The sequence below is a fragment of the Mandrillus leucophaeus genome, unplaced genomic scaffold, assembly GCF_000951045.1.
Source record: "Mandrillus leucophaeus isolate KB7577 unplaced genomic scaffold, Mleu.le_1.0 Scaffold123, whole genome shotgun sequence".
Classification (NCBI taxonomy): domain Eukaryota; kingdom Metazoa; phylum Chordata; class Mammalia; order Primates; family Cercopithecidae; genus Mandrillus; species Mandrillus leucophaeus.
This window is the reverse complement of record NW_012100654.1, coordinates 5,333,157-5,343,081: the sequence shown is the minus strand read 5'-3', so window position 1 is coordinate 5,343,081 and position 9,925 is coordinate 5,333,157. Positions and strand designations below refer to the sequence as shown.

At 37.0% G+C, this 9,925-nt stretch overlaps 1 protein-coding gene across 3 annotated transcripts in view; it reads left to right on the top strand.

Annotated features, from left to right (window-relative positions):
* EAF2 (ELL associated factor 2) overlaps nt 1–9,925 on the top strand; it is a 60,334-nt gene that overhangs the window by 5,464 nt on the left and 44,945 nt on the right. For all 3 annotated transcript variants that reach the window (XM_011971592.1, XM_011971593.1, XM_011971591.1), the window contains exon 2: nt 3,959–4,053. In XM_011971592.1, coding sequence (XP_011826982.1) covers nt 3,959–4,053 — 95 coding nt within the window. The remainder of the gene's footprint in view (nt 1–3,958; nt 4,054–9,925) is intronic.

The window sequence follows — 9,925 nt, the reverse complement described above, 5'->3', positions numbered from 1 at the left end:
GCACTTTGGGAGGCCGAGGTGGGCGGATCACGAGGTCAGGAGATCAAGACCATCCTGGCTAACACGGTGAAACCCCGTCTCTACTAAAAATATAAAAATATTAGCTGGGAGTGGTAGCGGGTGCCTGTGGTCCCAGCTACTCGGAGGCTGAGGCAGGAGAATGGCTGTGGTCCCAGCTACTCAGGAGGCTGAGGCAGGAGAATGGCGTGAAGCTGGGAGCAGAGGTTGCAGTGAGCCGAGATCGTGCCGCTGCACACCAGCCTGGGAGACAGAGTGAGACTCTGTCTCAAAAAAAAAAAAAAAAAAAAAAAAAAAAAAGGGGGGGGGGCGGTAAATAATATCAGGTAGGTAGTTTATGTTAGGTTTTAATTAATGGTTTAGTAAATGCTACGGGAATGGAGAAGAAATTAAGATTCTGGATAGTACGGAAAGAACTGTACCCTGAAATGACTTCAGAGAAGGGGAGACTTTGAAATAGGATTCAAATTCTAAGAGAGCAAAAGGATAGAGAAAAGCAGAAGGGCAGACCATAAGGTATTCCAGTAGTTTAGCTGATTGAAAACTAGCTTGTCCACAGCAAGAATGGAAGGGGATGGCTTTGAAAAATATTAAAGAAGATGTAATAATTAGATGTAAATGATGAAGTACATAGAGGAATATTTAGAGTAATATTTAGATTGATGAGCAGAACTTTGAAGAACAGTTAAAATTAGAAAGTTGAGGACCGCCGGGCACGGTGGCTCCCGCCTGTAATCCCAGCAGTTTGGGAGGCCAAGGCAGGCGGATCACCTGAGGTCGGGAGTTCAATTCCAGCCTGACCAATTTGGTGAAACCCCATCTCTACTAAAAATATAAAAATTAGTCGGGCTGTGGTGGCGCGGGCTTGTAATCTCAGCTACTCAGGAAGCTGAGGCAGGAGAATCACTTGAACCCAGGAGGCGTACATTGCAGTGAGCGGAAATTGGGCCACTGCACCCGGCCTAGGGGACAGAGGGAGACCCTGTCTCAAAAAAAAAAAAAAAAAAAAAAAAAGAAGGAAAGAAAGAGAGAGAGAAGAGAAGAGAAGAGAAAAGAAAGAAAGTTGAGGACCAGCCAGGCGCAGTGGCTCATGCCTGTAGTCCCAGCACTTTGGGAGGCTGAAAAGGGTGGAACATTTGTGGCCAGGAATTCAAGACCAGCCTGACCAACATGGTGAAACCCCATGTTTACTAAAAATATAAAAAATTAGGCCGGTCACGGTGACTCATGCCTGTAATCCCAGCACTTTGAGAGGTCGAGGCGGGCGGATCACGAGGTCAGGAGTTCGAGACCAGCCAGACCAACATGGTGAAATCGTCTCTACTAAAAATACAAAAATTAGCCGGCTGTGGTGGCGCGCGACCGTAATCCCAGCTACTCAGGAGGCTGAGGCTGAAGAATCGCTTGAACCTGGGAGGCGGAGGTTGCAGTGAGCTGAGATCACACCACTGCACTCCAGTCTAGGAGACAGAGAGACTCCGTCTCAGAAAAAAACAAACAAACAAAAATATCCGGGGGTGGTGGTGCGTGCCTGTAATCCCAGCTATTCAGGAAATTGAGGCAGGAGGACCGCTTGAACCTGGGAGACAGAGGTGCAGTGAGCCGAGATCTAGCCACTGCACTCCAGCATGCAGGACAGAATGAGCCTCTGTCTCAAAAAAACAATAATAAATAAAGTTGGGGATCAACAAAGTCCACTAGTATGGGCACCCACATAGGCCATGATGATAACTTATTTATAAATAGTGAAAGCTTTTAAGAGGCAGTTACTTCATTTCTACTGTATATATCCATATAAAATGACTTTGGTTATTATTTCAGATTCACAAATGGTATTTGCTAGCCCAAACTAAACTTTTTTTCTCTCTTTGCTGACATTTATATATCTTGGCCAGCCTTTCATCTTTTTATTCTAACTGGGTTTTGTAGTTCTTTTTTCTAGCTTTAGAAAACAGTTGCATCATCTTGGGCAAGGAACTTAATTTTTTCCACCCTCACTTCCCTTATCTGTAAGATAGGGGTATTCACTACTCTTCAGGATTGGTGTGAAGTTTCAAAGTAAACATCATCAGGAAAAACTTTTAAAATTGATCAGCATGTAATAGCTGTTACTATTGTTGTTTTGGTTCATATCTGTGTTCATTCTCTCAGATTTTCTGGCTTCTCTTCTACTTTATCCTTATGATACTTTCTCAAGTTCAGTTCTAATTTTTTTCTCCTCAACAGCACTGTCCTTTCAACAACTGACATTATTTAACACTTATTTCCCTGAGTCCAAACCCTCTTTCAAGCATCTAAAGCTTAACACTTTAATTATACCTTTCACTTTTCTCACCTTGCCACTACTAACAAACTCCTCAATTTATTTTCAGTCTGATCTTTATCCTTTGATTCTTCAGTTATACATTCTAGGGATACATTGTAAATCAAAACACTTTCACAGTTCATATTGCTTATGCTATTTTTATATCTGTATCTTAAAATCTAGGAATAAGCATCAAGAATTTAAGAGACAGTTATTGCATCTATTCAGTTTTGAATTAAAGCGCCATGAAAAATAAACTATATTATAAAAATACTTTCTGTAAATTGTTTATATTCATTTGCATTTATGTTTATTTAGGGAATAGAGGATGAATTTCATTTCTTTCAGAGTTGTTATGAGAAGTAAATATGAAGTGTTAAGCATGGTGCCTGGCATGTAGTAAGTGTTCCATAAATGTCAGCTATTTTAATTGTCATTGTGAAGCAGGGCCAGCCTTGTTTATTGACAGAGCAATAATTTGATGATTATTGGAAAATTCTCCTTTCCCAAGGTTTGCTAATTATAATCCCTACATTCCACTTATAAATATCCATTACTTTGGATTTAGACTTTTTGCCTTTGGGGCCTTTTTGTTAATATAAGATGAATCTTTAGGAATGATGGGTAATAACTGGGAGGGGCCTCTGTGGAGCTTGTAATGTTCTATTTCTTGATTTGGTTGGTGGTTACATGTGTCACTTTGTAAAAGTCAAAGGTTAATTTTTGTTCCCTTTTGCATTATACTATATTTTAATAAGGAGTTAATATAATATACCACAGGGAACTATGTATCAGAATTATTAGTTTTTGATGTATATTGGTATGAGTTAGTTTTAAATGGCTTTCATTGCTTAGAGGTTTTTAAGCTTGTTTAACATGTGAAATATCTTAGTGCCCTGAATTTCCTCCTACATGATAGATTTTAATGGCATCATTTGAACTATGATTTAACTCAAAATTAAATTTTACTTTAAGATCTTATAAAGTGACAGATTTGGTTAAATAAGACATCATTTAGTGGTGTACATATTCATGAAAAAACTGTTAAACTAGAAACGTTACTTTTTCTTAAGTTTATCCATTAATATGTACTGTATTTGCTATGTATTCATTCATTTTGTTCTGCTAGAATGACAGACAAGTAGCAGTAGGCATCAAAGGTGCTTTAAAAAAAATTTATGGGCCAATATTCATGAACTAAGTCAACAGCCATTAAAAATAACATAAAAAAGAAAAATTTATGGGAACAAAGGACTGAAAATTGAAAACATTCTACCTATATCAGTTTTTTAGCAAGTTGTGAAAACACTGACATTATTTACCTTTTAGCAGTAGAACACGTTAGTCAGGTTCATCTTGGTCTAAACAGGATTCTATGGAAGCATGAGTGTGAGTAATTCTGTTTTAGAGTTTAGCTATTTCTTTTCCTCAGAATTATGCATACAGAAATAAACAAATAAAATACAAAATAAAATACTTTTTTGTATTTTGTTTGTTCATTTGCAATATGAAGACTTTAAACCATTTTAATTACAAAGCTCTTAAAAATGATTTATCATTCTGAAACATGCTCATAATTTTTGTATCCAAATATCATTACATTTTATAAGAATTGGTATTTGTATCTATTTTTAGATGACTTCAAACCTGCTTCTATTGACACTTCTTGTGAAGGATACCTTGAGGTCGGTGAAGGTGAACAGGTGACCATAACTCTGCCGAATATAGAAGTGAGTATTTCTATATATTTAAAGTGATCACTTTTGTGGGATGCTCAGTAAATTTAAATGAAAACTATTGCAGAATTTGTGTAGTGATAATTGGTTAAAGTAATAAGCAGAGAAAAGCAAAAACCATATTGTAAACTACTTTAGGCAGAAAAATCTTAAAATACTTTAGTCCATTTAATAGTTCCAAGAACTATCATAGCAAATGATTTGGAAAAAAACTGGAGTCTAAACAAATATTTATTAAATGCCTACTATAAGCCAGATTTTAAACACTGACCTTAGGATAGTAGCATATCCCTTGCCTTCTAGTCCTAATCTTTTATAGCAGACAGACACAGAAACATCTAGTGTTATAACTCAGAGCATATACAAAATTCTATGTAACCACATAAGTAGAAGCAAATACTCTACCTGGTGGAATCTTAAAAAGCTTCATAAAGCAAGCAATATTTCAGCTGAGCCTTTAAAGGACAAGTAAGATTTTATTGGGTAGATAAGGAGTAAAATAAGCAAACAGAACAGTATATGAAAGGCTCTGATGCTGAAAGAACAAAGAGTTTGTGGAATAAGTGACTTTACATAGTAAATCATAGTATAATGAAAAATGACGGCCGGGCGTGGTGGCTCACGCTTGTAATCCCAGCACTTTGGGAGGCTGAGGTGGGAAGATCACGAGGTCAACAGATCGAGACCATCCTGGCCAACATGGTGAAACCCTGTCTGTACTAAAAATACAAAAATTAGCCGGGTGTGGTGGCACGCACCTGTAGTCTCAGCTACTCGGGAGCCTAAGGCAGAATTGCTTGAATCCGGGAGGCAGAGGTTGCAGTGAGCCGAGATCACAACACTGCACTCCAGCCTGCCAATTGGCGAGAATCCGTCACACACACACACACACACACACACACACACACACACACACACACACACGAAAAGAAAAGAAAAGAAAAAAGAAACAAAGAAAAGAGAAGAAAAAAGAAAAATGGGCCAGGAGCGGTGGCTCACGCCTGTAATCCCAGCACTTTGGGAGGCCGAGGTGGGTGGATCACCTGAGGTCAAGATCAGATCAGCCTGGCCAACACGGTGAAGCCCGTCTCTACCAAAAATACAAAACTTAGCAGGGCGTGGTGGCTCACGCCTGTAGTCCTAGCTACTCGGAGGCTGAGGCAGAAGACTTGCTTAAACCCGGGAGGAAGAGGTTGCAGTAAGCCAAGATCGTGCCACTGCACTTGAATCTGGGCTACAGAGCGCGCCTCCTTCTCACAAAAAAAGAAAAAAGAAAAAAAAAAGTCCGGGTGCGGTGACTCACGCCTGTAATCCCAGCACTTTGGGAGGCTGAGGCGGGTGGATCATGAGGTCAGGAGTTGAGGCCAGGCTGGCCAACATGGTGATGCCTCGTGTCTACTAAAAATACAAAAATTAGCCAGTCGTGGTGGTGGGCGCCTGTAGTCCCAGCTATTTGGAAGGCTGAGGCAGGAGAATCGCTGGAACCTGGGAGGCAGAGGTTGCAGTGAGCGGAGATCACGCCACTGCACTCCAGCCTGGGCGACAAAGTGAGACTCCATCTCAAAAATAAATAAATAAAGAAAAGAAAAGAAAAAGAAAAATGATTGATAGCAACAGAGACTAGAAAAGTAGGTCAAGATGAAATTGTGAAGGATATTTTATGTTGTAATGTAGAATTTGAACTTTAACCCATAGGTATTAGAAAACCATTCCAAGTTTTAATACACAGAGGTAACATGATTAGATTTGTTAGATTAGAAAATCTCTTTCTTTTTAAAACCATTCCTCAAACTCTGGCTGAAAGTCCAATGATTAGAATTCTAGTGATTCGATTGTATTTTTGAAAGACTTCAGCTGGAGTTTGAGGAGTGGTTTTAAAAAGAAAGAGACTGTCAAGGAGGCCCTAACCAAAAGTTTTGTCCATTAAAAAAATTTCCAGATGTATCCAAGTAACGGTACCAAATACTATTTGCATAAAAATACAAGTTCTTTGTTGTATGCTCTAGTTTTCTCAGTCCTTGAGTTAGAAATTTTTGAGTATTCAGCTTAAGTTTCTTTTGCTTTTTGCTTTTCTTTTATACTGACTTTATTCTCAGAAAAAATCAAGACTGTAACTTTATATTTCAATATATAAAGAAAATGCTAGAGTTTTTTTGAGATTTTTTTCTTTGTTTTGTTTAATTTTTGTAATAGGAGTGGTTTTGTGCTAGTCCATCCACATTCTCCTTTATGCATTAATGAAATGGTTTACCATGGTTATATGTATAGCAAGTAAACTCTGTATCCTCTCATCTGCTGTCTTTTTCTTATTTTTATCAGTTAACCATTTATTGAGCGCCCACTGTTATGTCAGACTGTATCAGTTACTATCTCTGGAGATTTTCCTAAGGCTAATTAAATGTGTAGGGGCTTTTTGTTGAATATTTCCATTTGTTCTTTCTGGAACTGAAGGAAATAAAAAATATTTAGTATGAGATGTTGTAGATAAGTTAATCTTTCTATTACTCTGTTATGAAAAATTGTTCAGGTTCTAGTATTTCTAAAACAATTTGGAAATTTAATCTCCAGTAACCTAAGGCTTCTTTGCTTTATGATGTTTATTAAAGAAAAACCCGAACCAACCACCGTATTTTAAGAGTTTAAAGCCTCACATTAACAGCAGGAACCATCGCACCATTGCACTCCAGCCTGGGCAACAAGAGCAAAACTCTGTCTCAAAAAACAAACAAGACCGGGTGCGGTGGCTCAAGCCTGTAATCCCAGCACTTTGGGAGGCCGAGACGGGCGGATCACGAGGTCAGGAGATCGAGACCATCCTGGCTAACACGGTGAAACCCCGTCTCTACTAAGAAATACAAAAAACTAGCCGGGCGAGGTGGCGGGCGCCTGTAGTCCCAGCTACTCGGGAGGCTGAGGCCGGAGGATGGCGTGAACCCGGGAGGCGGAGCTTGCAGTGAGCTGAGATCCGGCCACTGCACTCCAGCCTGGGCTACAGAGCGAGACTCCGTCTCAAAAACAAAACAAAACAAACAAACAAACAAACAACAACAACAACAAAAAACAGGAACCACTATCTATTGTCTCAGGCTATGTAGTATTATTGATCAGTAATGATTGGTTTGCAGAATCACTTTAGTTGGATTTTTTTTTTTTTTTTGCCAAGTAGAATATTGTTTTCTCAAGTTGCCATCCTCCCATCCTCATCCCTTGCATTGCTTCTACTACAAACAAATGGGGATTGTTATGTTTAATAATAAACCCTTGTCATTCACTCATATCTTGCTTTAACCAAGAGTTACCATCTTCCAGGTGTTTGGTTATGGTCTCCATTGAAATATGTCTTAAAGGAAGCACAGTTATAGGAGGCCTATGTTTTCAAGCCTGAAAAGTGTAAATTTCAGAAATTGTAAAGAAATCATTTGGGAAAAAGTCACTACCACCACCACCACCCCTTTCCACAAGCCCCCAGAGATATATCCAAAAAAGAATATGCCTCAGTATTTGTGTGTGTGTATATGCATGGACATTCTGTGTGATAAGTCATATTCTAAGGTAGCTGCCACTGGGAATACAGAAATAGACTAGACATAGTCAGTATCCTGAAACATTTTATCATTTAATGGGAGAGACAGAAAATAACTGATTAAAATGTAGAAATCTAAGAACTATAAAAAGATATACATAGAATATTATAGAAACAGGAAAGAGAGGTATCTCAGCCAGGGTACAGGGAGAACACATCAGGATACACTGAATTTTGAAGATGAGTTAAAGTTAACCAGGTAAAGGAGAGAGGGAAGGACATTTTAGTCAGAGAAAAGAAAAAGACAAGGACTAAGATACGACAACAAAAGCAAGTTTGTTAAACATTTGAAGAACTACATATAATGCCTAGTGGCATATATGTAGTTACGTATGTAGGCGTATGTGTAGGCTAGGTTAAAAGGGGTCATATGAGGACAAGGTGGGTAATATTTAGATATTTAGGAACCAGATTGATAAAGGGTCTATTATATAATATAAATTAATTATAACTCATTTAAACAGTGAGAATGAAAGAGTTATTTAGATCACCATCTGTGAAAAGCAAATATTGTTTCTCCTGGGTATGTAGTCCTTGAACAATCATGAATAACAATGGAAATTACATTCTCAAATAGACTTTGTGAGGGTTTTCCCCCTCCACTTAAAGAACATCTTTAAGCAGGTAGGAGATTTGCTTTTCTTCAGTCTTCTTAATTCTGTTGGTATTTTGTGGAAATGTAATGGTTATTAGTTTGAAGCATTTAGATTCTTCTATTTTCTATATGAACTTGCTTTCATCATCCTGGTATAACTGCCTAGGAAGCTTAGAGTCAGACCATAAAATAGAGCTTTTATTATATTACAATTTTAAGAATACCTTTGGTTCTTTGGTAGGGTAGGTTTTCTAATTCCATTTGTCTTAGGTTTCTATGGTATTACCAAATAGAAGAAACTAATAAAAACGAACACTAATAGTCTGGTTAAATAGTGGGCATTTACAAATCTCTCTTCCTTACAAACAATTCTCCATGATTGCTATAAAATTTCAAAGTGTTGAATTTTGAAAGAAAAAGTTTTACTTACTTTGACTGTTAAGATTTGTCATTGGTGCTGAGATTGGCATATTTTTAGCGTTGACTCTTTATCTTACGAGGTACTTCTGTGGGCTTTTATGAAATAGCCCACTGGAAACTTTTAACTATCTGTTATTCAGGCAATGCATTTCTAGTGGTTATGTATAATTTAACCCTCAAAACCTATACTTATGAGTCTCCTATATGTATGAGGGGTACTCCAGATGACCCTCTTGGGCAAAGTCCCTTTCCAAATGAACCTGGTCTGGTTTTCTCCAATGGGTTTACTTAGCTGATATAGGAAAATAGTCCACTATGTTCTTGAAATCTCATTTGATTTTAGGACCAGAGTCCTATTTTAACACCCTTTTATATTTTTTAATGAAATGTATCTTTGATTATTACAAAATAACATTGTTTTCCTATTTTAGTGTTTTGAAGCTTAAGTGCTTACTTCTCTGAGATATATATATGTATATATCCACCTTTCTTTCTTTTGTGTGTTCAAAGAATCTTAGTGTCTCTTCCTTTTATTTAGCTGACATTTACATAGCTACCTTTACTTTCTGTCTTTTGTGTATTCATAGAATCTTAGTGTCTCTTCCTTTTGTTTAGCTGACATTTTGTATGAAGTATATATTTTGTTAATATAATATGCTGTTTTCTTTAATATAATATGCTGTTTTATTTTTAAACCCAGTTTGGCACTTTCTGTTTTTATTGGGAGAATACTGTCTATTCAGTCTATTCACATTTAGTTCAAAATTTATATACTTGATTTTTATTTATCTTATAGTTTATTAATTTTTAAATATTTGTTGTTTCTTCTTTTATATTCTTTATTAGTTTTACCAACCATTTCTTTTTTTCCCTTTGTCTTTTTTTTTTTTTTTTTTTCATTACTTTTTAAAATTACTCTTGTTACTTTGGGAGTAGTAGTATACTTTTCCATTCCATTATTGATTATTTTCTTTTCCTGGTGTTCGTAATGAGACATATGATTTTATTTTCTTATATGAAAGCTGAGTTCCTCCATTATTTTCCTACCTCTATCAAGTGAGATTTTTAGAATACATTTATTATCTCTTAATAATACGACTTTTTTCTCCTCCCTTCCACTTTTCTTTCTTTCCACCTCAGCCAAACACCTAAGTTTTTGCCAAGATATTGTATTACATTATAGAATGTCTTCATGTCAAGAATACTTATTTAGCTCTTACATTATACGTTCTCAGTCTATTCTTATCCTTCATTTTTTTTTTTTTTTT